Source organism: Poecilia reticulata, chromosome 5 (genome assembly GCF_904066995.2).
Source record: "Poecilia reticulata chromosome 5, P_reticulata-male-v2, whole genome shotgun sequence".
NCBI classification, from domain to species: Eukaryota; Metazoa; Chordata; class Actinopteri; order Cyprinodontiformes; family Poeciliidae; genus Poecilia; species Poecilia reticulata.
Window position 1 is genome coordinate 24,854,337 of NC_088834.1, and position 18,848 is coordinate 24,873,184.

Genomic DNA, 18,848 nt, shown 5'->3' on the forward strand with positions numbered 1-18,848 from the left:
GAGAATATTAATGCATGATAAGATATATTTTGTGTCTATTCAAATAACTAGTTATAATCCTTATTACAGGGGGTCTCAAGTATACAAGGAATTTAGCCATTTGTGTGCGGCTCTGATCCCTAGTGAACGTTGACTATTGAATGTCCACTGTACATTCAGTATGATATATAATGTCGCAAAAATTTGAAGTTGTTTCAAAACTGCATATAAACACAATAAATACATGAAACAATGCATTTATTGTTTCATGAATTTACGCTTCACGTGTACAGAAAAACAGGAAAGATACACACACAAAAAAACCACACTAAAGTTTACTGAATAATAATAATTACAGTTATGTGTAAAACAGTGACTAATTACTTTTGAGCTGTTTTCTGAATACATTGCCATGTATCCAACGGCTTAAATTTATCACATGAAACTATAAATTTCAACATTTCGTTTTTAGAGTTTCGACTGGATTCACACTCATTTAAAAAATAAAAATGGCCATGAAAAAAATAACTAACTAGTTAAACATGTTGGAGGAATAGATTTACATGTTCAATTGCAGAAGGCTAACGTGCGATACAAAACACACAGCTCAAGTCCTAAAAGACTGATTACACAATTGACCTTCAACTAATAACGCTCTGCCCAGTTTTGTGGTGTTAGAGAATTAGTCTCCTATGGGAGTGTCTCCGAGGAGTTGATCAACCAACAAGGTCGCAGTCCATTAACTTTAGCTCCCCAGAGGAGCACCTGAGGTTCATCAATAGATCTGAATTTTCTTTCAAATCCTGCAACCACAGCAGCGACTCAATCCATTCAGTCTTCCGGAAGTGCTGAAGTCGCGACCAAGGATTAGAGTGGGATCGAAAGGGGATTCGGGTGTTTCAGAAACCATCCTGCTAGTTAATGGTGAATGGTTTAAAAAAATAATTAAAAAAATTCAACGTGTATCAGTTGTGTAGAAGGAAAGGTCATGTTGATGTCAGAGGACACACGCCACATCAGCTGAGAGCAGGAAACTGCAGCTGCCACTTGCACAGAGTGAAGCAACCTGGACACGGCAGTTTGTGTCCAGACATCAATTTGTGCTGCAACATTCAAATGACGGGATAAAAATACGAAGTAAACATAAAAGCTTGGACCCAATCCGGTTTGTGTCAACAATTCCCATCTCTTGGTGGTGGTGGCGGTATAATGTAGTGACAGACTTTCGGTCCTTCAGTATCAACTGAGCATCATTATCATACTCACCTCAGTCTACTTTTCATCATCATTCCATACCTTTATGACCACTTAGTACCTAGAATGATTCTTCCAACAGGACACTACAGCATGTCATTAAGCTCAAATCATCTCAAAGTGCAGCTTTCTAGAACATAACAATGAGGTTGCAGTGCAACAATAACCTCTACAATCACCAGATTTTGCCTGTTTGCATCACGAATCTGCAAAAGCAAGGGCTAATTAAAAACAGTCTCACACACAATGGTTAAGAGTAACTAACACATTCATGTAGATCAGATTTTTGTCTGAACCTTTACAGATGAGACCCACAATGTGCACAATAGCCACGGGAGGCAGATTGAAGTCTCTCATCCATGAAATGATGGTTTAAGTCCCTCTTAGTATCATTTTCTCCCACTCTCTCTCTTTCTCTGTGACAGACACACCCAAACACAATTCCCATGCGCCCAGATTTATAGAGAAAACCTCAAAACAGAGTTTGGGGGAACCAGTTAAGCAGAAGCAGAGCACCCTCCTGCCTGATTGAGCTTTCTGGCTTCAGCCCCGACTCACGTAGAAGCGGAGCGCGAGCGAAGCGTACACGACACATCGCCAACCTCTCAGATGACGGCAAATCGCGCATGGACAGAGAAGTACGTAGGGAGCGAACAGGTGAATTAAAGTTGGTGGAGAGGAAAAGCACAGGCAGATGATGAGAGTCAGAGCTCTGCTTTAGGAGAAGACTTCATTTCATCTATCAATACAACAAATGATCTTTATGTTTTCCCCTCCTAAGTGCTGTTTGATGGAGTAGCTGTCGGGGCCTCTTTTCACAATATGAGGCGGAGACCCCAAACTCTCTCAGGTCAATACGCTGTTTAAGCCAACCAATTATCAGAGGGGCGGCTGGATCAATAAACCAATCAAATAATTTAACACTGTGTGCAGAGCAGACAAATGAGGCTTTGGCTCCCACTGGGATGGAGGGTCTATGATAAGAAATCAGTACTAAACTCACTAAAATGATAAGCGTGTCGAAGAGGACTCAAGAGCTTAATGTTCAATGGAATGACGGGTGAATCAGACGCTTCGCTTCTTATCCAGCCCACGACTCAAAGATGACGGAGACCGTTAGACCACACTGACCTCTAGTGGCTGTGCACCTCGTCCAACTCCAACACCGTTCCTACCGAGATCTGCCAAAATCACACAGAAAATCTGTCTCATCATACTGCTTGTTACTTACAACACGTCATGATGAATGCTAGCTTTATTTCCGTTTTCATCTCATTCATCTCAGAAAGGGAACAAGCAGCAGAGCAGGGAAAAGAAAGGGAAGGAGGGGATAAAACATAAAGAGGAGAAATTCAAAGAGGGCTTTGAAGTGGCGCCCTGCATGAATCATGAAGCGCACTTTAAAGGTGGGGGATGGCACAGACGGAGGTCGGACGGCTGAGGTGGAGAAAGGCATGAAAATGGACAAGCCCAGGTGGATGACAGAGCAGCAAGTTACGTTAATAACTACAGGGTAGAAATGAAAGCAGACGCACAAAAATCAGCATTTGAAGCACTGGTATTTTCCAGTAGAATGGTTTGAATAAATAACAGACAAATTGTAGGTGAAGGTAAAAGTCCTGATAGAGGGAATACATCTCCAGAGCAGCACCTGTCACCGACAGATACAAGGACAACACAGCAAAACGCTAATTTTGTCAGTGTCGGATGCTTAAACTGAGCCAGTAATGGAGTATATGCCGTTATTTAAACCAGAAGCAAATGACTAAACTGGTTTGCTTCAGCCCAGCAGGGGGGTTGGGTCGGGATGATATGAATTAACCATCGAACCGGGGCAAACGGGTTGGAAATTGCGGTCCTCTGCACAGTAAATGTCAACTCTCTGACAGCCGTGAGCCCGCCTCCCTTTATTCACAGTGACAGTTCAAAAGCAGCTCAGCACAACGAGCCTTCATTAAAGGCCCGGATCAGGCAAGAGATCTAGGTGAATTAGTACCAGCGGGAAACTTCTATCTTTGCTTGTGGGGGAAGAGGTGAAAACTGTCTTATGTGGTGATCGGATGTGTAAAGAAAAAAGAAAATCTGGTTCAAAGTAAAATGGGATTGGATGCCTGAGGATGCCTGGATGTTAAATCTTTACTGATGCAGAAACAAGCTCATTTTGGTCGCTGTTGAAAACCAAAATGAGTTTGTTTCTACAAACTAACCATTCATGCATAATTCCCTCCCATCAATAAATGAACCAGTCACGCCACATTTTCTTGTGCAACAGGAGGAATAAAAAGAAAAGTGACACAAGTGTCTGAGAAAGAAACATGTTTGCCCCCTGCTGGTTTAAGAAAGAAAGGAAGAAGAAAGTGATTTTTTTTTTTTTTTTACACACATCACTGTCAGATTTGCTTTTAAATCCGTTAAAACTAAATAATTTAACAGACTTCAACTTGTAAGGAAGAGGCAGTTCGATAGTAGTGCTCAATATGAATTTGGAGATTTTTAGAGACTGTGAAAGCAGGGAAGAAACAGTCGGTCTGATTAAAGGGACACAGTCTGAAAAAGCAGCCTTCAGTGACCACCAACCTCATCAGTGAATCAACACGGAGAACTTTTTCCTCCACATGAAGGAAGATTTCCAAGATGAAGGAGCTGCAAGAACACAGTTCTCAATCACAGGTTTGGTTGTTTTACATCTTTCAAGCTGCCAAGCTGAAAGTATTGGTTACTGTACAGACGATGTTACGGCTCTAATGACAGAAAGTTCCAGAAACCATTACAAGCACTGGAGACACCTGACACCTCACAGCGTCTCCTGTTACACGTCCAGAACCCACCTGGTGGATGAAATGACACCACCCACTCAGACATGAAGCATACCACAGGAGGAACGCAGCGCACGCCAGCTTGCAGGCAAAGCTGAATCTGAACCAGACCAGGTGATTTTATCCACAAAAATAAAAAAATAAACAGATGCAGCACATAGGAGGAGGATGAAGGCAATTGGAAAAGAGAAGATGACATCATAAAAAGCCTCCTGAAGCAAAAGAGCAAGAGCAAATGGTCTGATCGTAAAGCTGCACAAGCTGCTTGTTTTCATTATGAAATAGCAGGGGAGTGGGGGAGTGGAGAGGAAATGAGAAATTCTGCAGGAATTCAGCCCCTCCGTCTGTAACCTCAGCGTCTTTTCACCTTGCATGAGCCTGGCTCCTGAATTTTAAAAACGCTGGGATTTCATCCGAATCCAACAGCTCATCGCCAAACGATCCCAAAGGATCTGTCAGGCCCTATAAGCACAGTCCTGAAACAGAGGGATGTATGGGGGACGCAAGGAGTAATGGCAGAAAAAGATGAGACAAAGCAAGCAGAGAATAAGAGCAGGGAGATGGAAGGAGAGAGGTTCAGTCTGAGACATCTGAGGAGCTAAAGGTCAGGAATATCATTTATTTTAAAGTTCCCAGTCATACATCACAGGATCCTGAACTCATGTCAAACTAAAACCCCCTGGAAAGGGAATCTCCTCCAGATGACAAAGACAAAGCACACCATTTACAGGCAAACTGCCAAATTTAGCAAGTCTCATATGATATATATTATACTACATAATCACATATAAAAACATGGCAGCTCCTTGAAACATTCTCCATTTTGCAACAACACAAAGAGCACAAAATCTGAAAAGTGTGTCACACATTTGTATAATATTCCCTCCCTTCATCAATATTTTGTGTAATCACCTTTATCTGAAAATGCATTTTTTGCACATTTAGACACTAAAATTTAGCAAATTCCTTTTAGCATGATAGTTCAAGCTCATTAAAACATGCTTTGATAAGCATGTTTGTGTGCTTATGATAAACGTGCGAACATTCATTATAATGATCGTTTATCGTTCCTGTGAAATCTTCCTACCATTATAAGAACTTTAATTTATCATGACAATAAATAATATTTTATAATGTCTGAAAAATCACATAAGCAGCATGGTAGGCTTGTAACCTTTGCTATTACTACTGATTTCAGGAGTGCATCAACATATGAATACATTTGAAAATATGATTAAGTGTGCAGTTTAAGGATTAAAAAGTCCATGTTTTATGTAACTAGTGTTTGAAGAATGCTAGTTCCAAAGTTGGAAATGAGTAGCAAATATTTTGAAATTTTATGGTTTTCATGTAGCAAAATGTTTTAAAAGTTTAACAAATGGGTAAACTTAGGGTATCCGTTGTGCACCACTCCCATCTTCTGTTTCCAAACCAAAGAGAGAGTCCACCAGGTCAGAAACTTTAAAGAAAAAAAAGAAAACCTTATCTCTGTGCCAAAGCACAAATAAATCACAGTTGTTTGGGACGAACCACCAATGGGTTATTTGTCCCACCTTTGTCCCCTTATTGTCCTCTGCAGCAGCCGTAGCGCATTCATACGGCGGAGAAACCTTGACAGATTTATTTGCCAGGTCGTCTCGTTAGCACAGTGAATAGCCGAGCCGTCCAGTGTTATGCTGATCTAACTGGGTTACCGAGGGGACAGACGTCAGCGAGCCATTCACCGCCGGGTTAAAACTCAACCCAAGTCGCTCTCATTCTGCTTCAAGCACTATCTCCTCTCCTTTCCTTTCTCTCTGTGTCTTCTTCCCCCTTCTGTGTTGCTTTAAGAAAGCTAATGTTTCACCTTCAACCTCGCTGCAAACAAGCACAGGCTTTGTTCACATGCAGTCAGCTCTGGCAAAAGCTTAAATGCTTGTGTTGTGCAACTGGATGGCTGAAATATAATTTTAAAAAAAGGTGAACTTTAGTGGGATGAATACATGAATGCTGAAATCCAGAGTTTCTGCACATTTTTCAAGAAAATGTTCCAAACTGTTCAAATATAAACTTTTTTAGAGTTCTTAATTTTTGATTTGAGAACGAAAAGACGAATGGAAGACAAACACATAAGGAAGAAAGGAAGGGTGGAAGGAAAGAGGAAAGGGATGGAAGACAACATTTACACCATGATATAGAGGATAAAGTATTTAAATCAATATTGTTTTCCTTTGCTTGCTTTCTTTCCTACAGTTAGCCAGACCTGAAAAATACAGAAATCAGATTCAACACTCCTCCAGGCTTTTCCAGACCGCGTTCAGGCACCCTGGCAACCGTATCCGTCACGAGCCACGTCTCGCGAAGCGGGTCAAGTGTAACGTTCAAGCTCTAAAACGCTCCGGCAGCGTGCAGAAAGACCTCGCTGATCAAATATCACAGCGACACTCGGGGCTCATGTTAATAAGCTGGTAATGAGTCTCATTAGCACAGAGAAAATCAATCAACCTAAAGGCAGCCATTAATAATTCAGGAGGAACATGTAGCGCAGGGACCGCTCTGAATACTAACCTGGCCTGAACAGCCGACTCAGCTTCCATAGTTACACCAGCAGAAAACAGAACATGCAGGCGAAGAACGCTTTTCTGTTGTGTATAAGTTTTACGGTAGAAAGAGACCAGCTGTTTCACCTACGGTAAGAGCCAAAGGTGCAAATAACCTTATTGGGTAGTTTCGGTCATTTCAGTCACTTTTCTTATATGAAAATGACAAACTTATTGAAGGTTTTCGGTTTAGATTCAACTTATAGCCATCATCAATAAACCAATCAATGCTATTAAGCAAAGGCTTGAGGTTAGCCTGCTTTATTCAATCCCAAACCAGTGTGAGCGTTTGGGATTTGCGTTTGGAGGCAATTCATCTTCTTTATTGTTGGATCAGTTAAAATAAAGATGTGTGGAAGTTGGATCTGTTGCCGGGAATGCAACCGGTTTAAATAAACACAGCTAATTTTTGCCAAAACGAGTGATCAGTTGCAGCCTGCCAAGAGTCATTTATCCAAATTGTATGGACGATGTGGATCGGAAAACATTTACATTTATTCAAAATGGACCTTTTACATTGCCACTCACAGATAATATAAAAGACCCAAATTAATATGACAGCCATTTCCATGATGTGAGAATGTAAAGTTCTGACATGATCTACATCTAAACGCCCACCAGGTTCGGTGATGGATCCTTCCTGAGACCTTTAAAGTTGGTACACATGAAGTGTTTGGGTTGCCACACACCGGAGCCTAACAACAGGAGGACATTCTTGAGGGCAGTGTTTTGGTAGGCCAGTTGGGGTGGAGCGGGGGAGGGAGGGGACCTTAAGTACACACAACGCCACACTGTCTCGCCTTTCTTCATCGTGAATAGGAAATGGCTCAACACCCTCAGTCAGCTCACAAGAAAGGGCCAAACTGAAAAACACAGTTGTACTCAAAGTGCCAGAACCCTCTACAAGTTCAATAGGAGGAGGAGGCGAGGTGAAAGCAGGGCCTGTACGCGTTTACCTTAATGGAAGCGTAGCAGATTACTAGACTTTTTCACATGCTGTCATGGTACTAAATCTGAGAGGGATATGAATAATTGTGGGGCTAACTGTACACGCAGCCCTAACCCTGAGTTGATCATCATAGATCAGGAGTAGCATCAAGACATTATTTGTCCATTTCTTTTGTAAAATACCTCGAGATCAGTCGGACTGGATGTGGAACTTTGGTGAATATAAACTATAAAGTCGTGCCGATAACTCCTCACCAAATTTAGGTCAGAACTTTGAGCAGACCATTTGATCTATTTCTGGCTGTATGTCTAAAGGCTTTAGCATCCATTGCATCCACTCGTATATCTTCGAGACACCACACATTTTATCATATAAAACATGCACCACTATAAAGTAAAACATGCATCAGCCTTTGTCCCATATTTCACAGAATGCTTTTTAGAAACTCCCGTTTTAACCTCAGTGTCACTTTTAGTTTGTTGCATTCCAAAGCTGTTGCACCAGTGCCCACTGGTGTTTATGCAAGCCTTCTGGGGAAGAAAACTTTAGCTTTTTATTGCGAGACTACAAAGACAAGCAATTAAAAGTCCGCATTCCTGAGCTCACTGTTGCCCCTGATAGTTTGCTTTAAGCAAAGAGGGGACTGCGTGGATATTCTGGTAGTCTAGCTGCTATTGTGGACAAAATGGCCCACAAATCCAAGCTAGCTGCGGTCTAAATATTTTCTCCTTCTGTGAGGAGAAGCACTATTTAGGGTGTGCTGTGCTGCGCTGTGCTGCTATGTAGGGCTACATCTTAAGAGAAAATAATGATTCCAAAGCGTATAACTTTATAAGTATTCTTCCACAAACAAGCAGAAAATGCTTAAGTAGAAGGCAGCTGTGAAAGACGTCTCTTATTTTACCAGAAGTAAAACAAGAAATAAAATCCTGTCGCCTTCTACTTAAGTTTTCTCAGTCCTGGATGACTGAGAATTTACAAAAGTGCATTTGAACACAAATAATGCAGCTTCATTGTAGGGATAATCATCGGTCGACATCGTTTAAAACTTTGTTAAAGCGACGTGAACGGTGTGTTTCCTGCCGTTTCCCCACAGCACTGTGACCCATGTTAGTCACACTTTAATGCCCCTAAATGAAATCACCTGTAGCTCACAGCAACACCACATCCCCACACAATGTAAAGCCTGTTTCACAGTGTAAGCACATTGATGATTTACTTGTGACTACAGCAGGAAGAGGCAGCCTGGCATGCTGGATGTGTTGTCTCCAATAAGGGGGCTTGGGGGAGTAAAAAAAAAAAAAAGATCAGAGAGAGAAGAGCTGATTCTACTCAAAGAGACGTCCGTCTTAAAGGAGAGGCTCCTTCTAAATGCTGCTTCACTTGAAGAGGAAATCTGAAGAGTTACTTGAGTGAAAAAAATTGTGTTGCCAAATTAGCTTAATGAGCTGCTTGTATGTCACAACGGCGGCGAAGGAAATCATTTCTGGACATAAAAACAAACACCGACTTGCCACCTCACATGGTGCGATTGATTCTATGCGCATGACATATAGATTAAGTGGCATGTGAAAGTACTCATGAAACTCACAAAATGTAATGTGTTTTATCTGGATTCCACATAGTAGACCAATAGAAAAAGGGATAACTGAAGTGGAGAGGATAATCATACGCGGTTTTCATTTTTATCTTACAAAATAAAAGTTTGGCAAATATGGCCTATTCACCTACCATGAGTAGATGAATCTACAAAAGCTGAGTCTACTTTGTAGGTGTGAAAAGAAATTTTCTGATTCTTGGTTGGATGTCGGTCCGGACTTTAACTGGACCATTCCGATAATATGATTATTATTTAATCTACTCCGTTACATTGCATCTGTGGCTGGTTTTCAGGGTATTTGTCCCACTGGAAGGTGATGCCGTAAACCAATCTTGAGTTTTTCCCTAACAGCTTTTGTTTGAGGCTAGTCCTCGAGGCCGGGCTCAGCGTTGTGTCTTCTCATTAACAAATTCATGGAAGTCTTCGATAAACGACAGATTTTAGGAGTGCGTGACAAAACGTTGTCCCTGTCAACAAATGCTGCCACCGCCGTGTTTTATCATGGGAGTAGATAAAGCTGATGGGCAAAAACAAGGCTGTATCTACCATGAATCAATTCCAAGTCACAGGAACCACCCTGAGATGGTCTTCGCATAAAAACGCTGCCCAGAAGGTTCAGCAGAATCTAGACTTCCTGCAGCCAAACTGAAATAAACATGTGGTTCTGCAGAGCATCGTCAGGCCTGAGTTTCTCTGTGTCCATGACTTGCATAGGTGTAGGCCAGGGTCAGGAAATGAGCAGCTAAAGTCTCTGCAGACCCCACACATCCTGGACACAAACCGTTTGGACTTTTACCTTTAGACTGGCGCTACAGAGCCATATTAGCAAAGAAAGGGAGAAAGTTTCTTTCCACAGGCTGACACTCTGATGAATGCCTAACAGAGAGAATATTTGCACGAATTCAACTTTATCTCTCCTCTTTTGTAATAATACTGTGCACAAATTTAGTAAAAGAAAACAACAACATAATTTTCCAGTTTTTCAAAGATATTTAAATATTAAGTCTCTTCATTCATGGCAAAGTGGAAGTCAAGTTAGGTTTCTCAGCACAAACTGACAAGGCTGTTTCTGATTTATGACATATTTGTCAACAAAACAGAACAGAGCAGCTATATTTACATTAATAAATTTTTGATCTACCTCCATTTGTGCAGATGAAAGCCAGGGCACTGATCTCCACAGGTGATGCAAGGCTGTCCTCTTTGATGTTCCTCCGCAGGCTTCAGCTGGAGGGATGATACAGAGGCAGAGGATGAGAGACTCACAGCTTCAAGCAAATAACTCCTACTCTGACCGCCATGGCTTGGGTTAGCAAGTTTCTTTAGAATAAACAAGCCTAATTTAATTCACGTCACTCAAATGAGATGCTTCTATATCCACATTTAAACCCAAGACGCAACAAGACGTTTCTAAAAGTGACAGACTGAAATAAAAAAAATAAAATAAAAATCCTGGATGAGCCATTGATGACTCAAGTGTGAGAGCACAACAGTCCATCTCCATAGAAACGGGACTGAGCAGCAACAGACAGAAAGCAGAAAGAAAAAAAAACCGCACGCGCTACATTAAACAACAACAAAAAGCTGCGTGCATCACCAGGACCGGAAATGTAAATCACGCAGGATAAAAGCAAAGCAAACAAAAAGCAAACAGATGTGGGTGAACTTTGTGTCATCTCCCCCCCTCCAACCTACCGATCTGCTGGAATCTCTCCTCTTGTAGCTGCGGCTCAACATGACGCGCTGATCCCAGAACAGCACAGGTCAGTTTCCCGTCTTCCCACGTAAAAGCGCGTATAAATTGAAACTTGAAAAAGGGGCCCGTTCGCTGGGAAAGCTCTCCAAAGTTTAATACCTATTTAAAAAGAAAAAAAAAAACGCTTCCAAAACCGGGCTGCGGGCTCAGACCAAACAAGCTCCGTCTTTAATGAATGGAGTTCCGGTAAGCAGCTCCACCCTGCGGCTCTTCAGCCAATGGAAGGGATGCTTTTCATCAGGTCAAACTATAATTAGGAGATTCACTAGATGCTGCTAGTGAATTACAGAGTGCGTTAGTTCCTTCTCCGACCAAGACCTGTTATTGAAGGAATAAAAATCCTTTCTCCTTTAAAGAATATGCTACCACGATTTGCTTCATCTTGAAAGTCTGGATCACTTTTACAGCAGGTATCACTGGCAAACGATGTATTTCACTGGGACAACAAGGAAGTGCGTAATTGTGAAGTGGAGCAAATATATTCATGGCCATCAAGTTTATTTAGATGTGGTTTTATAAATTAAAAAATAAAATCAAAGTTATTTAGGTAAATAACCCAGCTTCACTGTCCCTGCTGAAGAAAAGGATTCCCACAGCATCACCCTGTCTCATAGAGTTTCATAACACTGGGTTACAAATAGGGTTGTCACCCGTCCCGTAAAATATGGAATCGTCCCGTATTTGGTTAAATGTTGCGTCCCGTATTGATACGGGATTCCGATAGACACGCCTATCACACACATATCAAGTGCAACAATACTGACCAAAATAAAACACTGGTGGAGGGAGCTAAAGGACCCCAGAATGCTACGGACCGATGCTGTTGTCACGGTTGCCTAGAAACGGACACTATGTAGCAGGGGTAAGGTGCTATCAACCCGGGTCTTTTTAAAACGTCCTTGACCCGATACTCCACCGTTCTTAGAAGCAAAACCTCTCGTAAAGATATATAAGTGAGTGGGAATAATGTTTGTGAGGACGAATAAAGACAAATTTAAAAAATGTGTCCATCGTGGCGCAGTGACTACACAGCAAATTCAAAAGTGTTAGATTTCCAGTGTAAGTGTTGTATGTTAAAAATAGTGTTAATTTAACAACATGAGTGTTAGTTTCCCTAACGCTCCAAAGAGTTAAACAAAAAAGCAGTCCAGTGTTGATTTCTAACTTAGCACCAACAGTCTAAATCAACACTCAGTCTGGTGTTGATTTAGAAATCAAACACTTCCTCCCACAATTGTAACATATTTGTAACATCACTTCAGAGAGGGAGTTGCAGGTAGGGTGGGGGTTGCCTAGAGAGGACCCACATGGAAGGTAGAACATGCCTTTAGGGATTCATTTTTTACCACATCTGACGAGAACTGGAAATGAGAGCCCTCTTCTATTGAAACTGTTAATGCCCCAGTAGATTATATAGTAGGGTGCCCCATTGTTGACTCAGGGTTACTAAAAACCTTACCAGACTGACTGATTTTAGTGACATAGTGGGTGCAAAATATTGAATACAATGATGTGCTACATGACTGGCTTTATTTTCACTCTTATATTTAACTTTATGACACACAAAATTACAAATGAATCGTCCTTATTGTCTCCAGGTGCATTCTGGGTAAAGCTTGTCACCAATGTCATCATCAGTCACTTGGCAACAAATGGCAAACTAGCTAGAGCATTTCTACGGACTACGTTAACATGTTTTGAAATTGCGTTGCAGTGGTGGGAAGTAACGAAGTACAAGTACTTCGTTACTGTACTTAAGTACAATTTTCGTTTATCTGTACTTTACTTAAGTAGATTTAATAATTGATACTTTCTACTTTTACTCCACTACATTTTACAACAAGTATCCGCACTTTCTACTTCACTACATTTCTACAAAAGTGTTGCGTTACTTGTTACATTCAAGTCGCATTGTGCTTTTTTTCCGTTAAAATGTGAAGTTCAGGGACTTAAGGTGGCGCCGTAAAGTCCAAGCAATAACGTGACTTAAGTGTCTGTTGTCACCCATCACCTCCCCCTTTACTCGCACGCGGAGCTCCAGACATGGGCAGTGGTTTCCTCTGAGTGGGAGAAGATGTCTGTCTAATCGTCAGTTATATAATAGCGCTGCATAAATCATACGATATGGCGACATGTAAAATCAGCAGCGCTTCGTTTCCACAGACGGTGGGGACTTCGTCCAACTTTTAGCGTCACTTGGAAGGAAAGCTTAAAGAAAGGTAAGATCTGTGGACGTGATGCTATATCAAAGCTAGCTGTACTGACTGAGACACACATGTTGCATCTGCGATGAAAAACGTTGTCACTCATGCGCTGAATTATTGTGTGGAGGTGTTGACTGAGGTGTCACAAATATGGGACAACGCTGTGACCAAAGTGCAATATAGTAATATGACATTCAGGAACGATCCGATTCTTCTGGACAGATCTTTACTAAAGTTCACAGGAACAGCAGACAGTTGTGGTTTCTGACATGTGCAGTATGGGCAACCGCCCAGGGTGTTATTTTTTTTATGGATGGCAGGAGACCTCTGCGGATTGTGGCAGAGATGAAAGCAAAACAGAATGGACCTTACCACAGGGGCCGCATTTCATTGGCCAATGCCCATTTTACGGCACAGCGCAGCCATCACGTGCCTTACCGTCTCACAAACTCATGCTAATATACATTGTGGACTACCAGACCGACAGAATGTTTTGCGTCAGGACTCGAAAACAATTGGTTCTCCGTCAGTGGGGTATCTGTACAGGCGATGTCAGGTGTCCCGATCGTGTTTGTGGAACTAAAATTCAGATTTCCAAAATCTGAAACGGAAAGCCTTGCTTGGATCAAAGCTTGTGCATGACCGCATTTGCAGCTCAACCATCGTAGGATCAATAAGAACAAAGGAGTGTCTGCTGGTGTAAGTATTATTGCTTTGCTTTCTTTGTTTTTAGTGAATGAAAAAAATGAAGTCAATAATAAACACATCCATTATGAAAATCTTTTAGCCAAGTACAGCATAATGGCAGTACCGATACATCTACATCCTGAAGCCTGTCTGTTACAGCCTTACGTTAGCTGAACAGATCAATATGCAATGTGTACCGTATCTGACATACATTAAAGATTTTATTTCACCTGAAAAGGCTTTTTACTAATGTTTACATGTTAGCTACACTAGCTTTTACTAAACTGTAATCGTGTTAGCCACGCTAGCACCGAGTACTGTGTATAAGTCCTAGGCACATTCATCCATCCATCCATTTTCTTTCACTCTTGTCCCTCAGTGGGGTCGGGTGGGTTGCTGGTGCCCATCTCCAGCTAACGTTCCGGGCGAGAGGCGGGGTACACCCTGGACAGGTCGCCAGTCTGTCGCAGGGCAACCCTAGGCACATTCGAACCCTCAAAACCATGAATGCCCGACTTGCCCAGCCTTGCAAAAACAATAGCCATCAGTGATCTTGTCCACGGCTATATTTATGCTGAGGGTGTGAGAATCTTCTGTTTTTCTCATCGACCGGTAGTATTTAGCTGTGACGCGCACAATGTTGGAGGCATCTCGTGGCTCAAACACCTTGATGTCGTCCAGAAAAGATGACATAAACTTGTTGGTTCCCTTGTCGTGGCTGATATTTTGTGACAATCCGGCAGAAATGCTACACTAATCGACTCAGAAATACTCTGCAGAGAATGAAAAATGCCATGTTTAGACATTGGAGCTAAGCTGTTAATGTTAGACATGAAGTCATGTGGAACTTTCGAGGGGCGTTTCTGGGCGGAGCTTGGTAAGGTCCATGAAGAAGAGTTTGAATTGATACTGGTTAAATTTATTTCAGCCCTATGTATTTAATATCTAGGTATTTTTATGGGAATGTGGATCTTTCAGATCAATTTGAGAAACAATTTTGATAGGTACACTAAATTTTATTGTGTCATGTAGCGCGGGGTGCTGGTCTTGGTCTTGATTTGGTCTCGGGTTCAGTGATCTAGACTACAACTCTGCTACGTGGCTCTTTGGTTCCATGTCCTCCCCTGTCCACCCTTTCAGTTGGATTTCTTTCAAAATAAATGCCACTAGTGGCAAAAAAAAGTGAAGTTCATGCTATGTTAGGACAGGAGACAAGATGTTTCCATCCCTGAAATTATGATGCATAGAATCACATATCTAAGTCTAAACTATGTTACAGAGTAAACACAATAAAAACAGGCTTTATCTGTGGCATTGTTCATTAAAATGGCACATTTCTGATGGATGAAAATTAAATACGATCGGTACTTAATATTAGTGATTAGGTAATGCATTCAGCAAGTACTTTTACTTTTAATACTTAAGTATTTTTAAAAGCCAGTACTTTTTTACTTTTACTTAAGTAAAATGTTAATGTGGTACTTTTACTTTTACTTGAGTACATTTTTGTCTGCGTATTTGTACTTTTACTTAAGTAGATATTTTGAGTACTTTCTACACCACTGTTGTGTTGTTTCATCATTAGTGACCAGTAGCCTGATGTTTCTGTTATTCTCTTGGTTTGTTGTACTTCATGTCAGATGGACTTCGAAATGACATATTTGCTCTTTCTGGTGATGAAACTTGTTAGCTCCGCTGTTGCGGGCATGTCTATGTTGTAAAGTTAAATTATCATGAGCTTTATTATTGGGCCCGGTCATTAGCCCCACCCCCCGGCCGCCGCCGTTTTGTTCCGCTACTGCGTCACGTTTACCTGAGGAGCGGAGACAGCAGTATGACGTCTTGTCTGGAGCATATTATAACAAGGTAAGTTCCATGTTAAAATGATCATGTTTTTGACTATTTTTTATGGAGGCATTATTTAGCGGTTTACGCAAGAGTATCGATTCATATACAATATATAGTTTGCTTAACGTACGTTTATTTGTTTGGATATCACGGTATATACGACTATTTATTATCTTAACCAAACATTAAAACTGTCAGGAAAATCTGGAGGCCATTTGAGTTAACATTATTTAGCTGCGGGGTCGTTTTCTTTAAGCTTTTGGCTGTAGACTGCAAAACAGGGGAGTGGCTGTGCTGGACCGTTGGCTTGATCTATGCCACAGGTGTCAAACTCCAGTCCTGGAGGGCCACTGTCCTGCAACATTTAGATGTGCCGCTGCTGCACCACACCTGAATACAATAATTAGCAGGACTCTGGAGAACATATCTACACAATGAGGAGGCAATTGAGCCGTTTGACTCTTGTCTTTTGTACCTGTGGCACATCTAAAAACTGCCAAAATGTTTTTTCTTTGTTGGTGTGTCATGTTGGTGACTGAAGCCTGTTATGATGACTTCAACACATTTCTTCGGACAGGTTGGCATGACTTTTAATGCTGTCCAAAAATTTTCAATAAGCTGACTAATTTCTTTAGTAATTATTGCTGTATCTTGCTTTATCTTGTAAAACGGATGGGCAGAGTAATTTGAATGAATATGATGGTGACACACAGGTGAGTTTGATTAGTTTTGTTCACACTTCTTTTCAAAAATATGTATTTATTATCCTAATGTTTCTGCTATATTTCCTGTTTTTCCTTCAAGGCTGTAAGTCTTCCTCCATCATGTTGGCAAAAACAAGAGCAGCACCAAAGACACTTCACCATCAGTGATCACAAGACCATCCATGGCCGCTTCCAATGAACTTTCAAAGCACACTTCACCTTCAGTGCAAAGTACCATGAATGAATGATCTTTGTTGTATATTGCTGTCAGTGCTGTTTGATATTTTGAAATAAAAGTAGATTATATTCTGCAAATGGTGCTGGTGTTTTTGTAGATTCAAGTGGCATTTAATGTCTTTTAAAATGAATTTGGGGATTATTGATGGCTAGTAGTTTCTGAAAAAAAAGGTTTTAATTGCTCAAGTGGCTTTTATTTGGTAGTAAATTGACAAAAAAAAAGTAGGTAATGAGAGAAGGGGAAGACCGGGAATTAAATAATCAGTAAACATTATGACAATATACATATACATACAATATAAATACATTCAGATAGATAGATGAGCTGCTCAGTGCCTGAGCACTTACCTTTGCATCTGCCGGTGCTGATGATCCATCTGCCGGTTGCTCTATGTTCTCCTGCCAGTGCACCCAGCCTCCATCTCTGCGTCTTCATGGTTCCATGTGGCCAATCGGCCGCCCACCTCCGGTCCAGTCTGCGCCATTACAAGCATCCGGACTGGCCACAACTCCTTGACAATGATTCTGTGTGGGCCATATTCCACCCACTATCTTTGTTGTTGATCAGTTGTCACTTTGACCCCAACACTGTATTCGTCCTGTCCTTCTGTGGCCTTTTCATAGATGAAGATGTACCCATTGCTGCAAATGTCAGCTCCACAGCCGATATTTGCCAGTAATACCCTCTCATCTTCTGCCTTAAACACCAGCTCTCCACACATCAGATATGTGTAAAGGCTGCTGGTGTCAGAAGTTGATGCCTGCTTCCAGCAAATGACTGAGGACAGATGGTATACCTGACTTCCAGTTTTTACAGGGACTTCAAAGGCCCCAGCCTTTGAAGTATATCAGGTACCACAGGATGTCTGATATTGTCTGGACTGTTTGGCCATGGCAGTATCAGGGTCATCACATCAGTACCATTTAAAAAGGAATCACTCTTTATGTTGGACTTGCAGGTGCCACAATTTTCTGAAATCCTATTCCAATATCTCCCTAGAAGAGAACATGTAGTGTCACCTTGTTCCTTTGGAAGAGGAATGACAGGATCCAAGGCTATGAATAATTTGTGAACACTTCTGACATCGTTCACAAGTCAGCTGTGTACAGCTTATAGTCTGTGGTGATGTCATACTGGGCCAGATAGTGTGACATGTAAAACATCAGGACTCCTGGCTTTTCCTGATGTTTTACATTCCTGATCTGCAGAGTTTCAAGGAGTTCATTCTGAACTGCAAAGACTTCATGTGGAGGAAAGTCTCTACCTGGATGGTGCATTGCTTCAAAGAAAAACCTTGCAAACAATGGTGTCTCTGCAAAAAGATCAGCAATCTCCTCAGGAAACTGAGCCACTCAGGAAAGCGTCAAGTTCATGACGCTTTGCGTGGTGGTATTCATCCAACAATTGAAAAATTAGTTGGAAAATTTGCAGAAGTACATAGCTGGGTCAAGATTGACATCCATGTAGACAAAATCATCTGTCATTTTGATTTCCATTTTCAGAGTTTTCTTCTGAAGAAGAAGATTCCTCTGACGAAGAAAACTCATAAACTTCTCCAAAATGTTCCCACATATTTACAGCATTTGAGCTTCCCGAACGAACTTCCTCCTCCTTAGAGGATGCATCCAGTTCTTCAGCATCCATGCTGTAAATATGGTCAGGGTCATTTTGAGTGTCATTGTCTGAGTTTTCTTCATCAGAAAACCATTCTTCTGATGAAGAATACTCTGAGATTTCGTCAAAATGTGACTCAACAGTCCCAGCATCTCCTTCCTTAGAGGAAACATCATCGTTTGTAGCGTCCAGGGTCTCAAAACGGTCTGTGGAATTTTGAATTCCATCCTTAGAGTTTTCATCAACTGAAGATTCTTTCTCCGTTGAAGAGTCAATAAAGATTATTTCAAAATTCATCAGACTTTCCTCGCTGTCACAGCTTGCTTGAACAGCCAGGTCCACATGTTCATGGGGAACATCAACACTTTCAAAAGCATTAAGGTCTTCAAAAGTGTTTTCAGTGTTTACTTCGTTATCCCCAGCACAAGCTTCCAAGTGCAGCTCTGTTTTGATTTTAGTAACACTTTCCAAATCAACTGTGTTCTCAGACATCAAATCCTCCTCGATGGTTATTTCCTCAACTTCAGAGGAAGCTTCCATGTCTTCCGGCATAATCTCCTCGAAACAAAAGTATTTCCATCTATTGTCCTCTTTGCTTTCCACTATAAGTCCTTCGTCTT

At 41.3% G+C, this 18,848-nt stretch overlaps 1 protein-coding gene across 2 annotated transcripts in view; it reads right to left on the minus strand.

The window, feature by feature from the left end:
- The window catches only part of prickle2b (prickle homolog 2b), a 105,104-nt gene extending 88,042 nt beyond the window's left edge, over positions 1-17,062 (minus strand). Inside the window, exons 1-2 of one of the 2 annotated variants that reach the window (XM_008409547.3) lie at positions 16,962-17,062; positions 10,319-10,404 (exon numbers count right to left, since the gene is read on the minus strand). Coding sequence is in view for 1 of the 2 variants with exons in the window: in XM_008409542.3 (XP_008407764.2) it covers positions 10,319-10,404; positions 10,873-10,914 (128 nt within the window). In the remaining variant the exon portion in view is untranslated. Of the gene's footprint in view, positions 1-10,318; positions 10,405-10,872; positions 11,519-16,961 lie in introns of those variants that run through there. The other variant, XM_008409542.3, reaches the window with a different exon arrangement.
- Between the last annotated feature and the right edge of the window lie 1,786 nt (positions 17,063-18,848).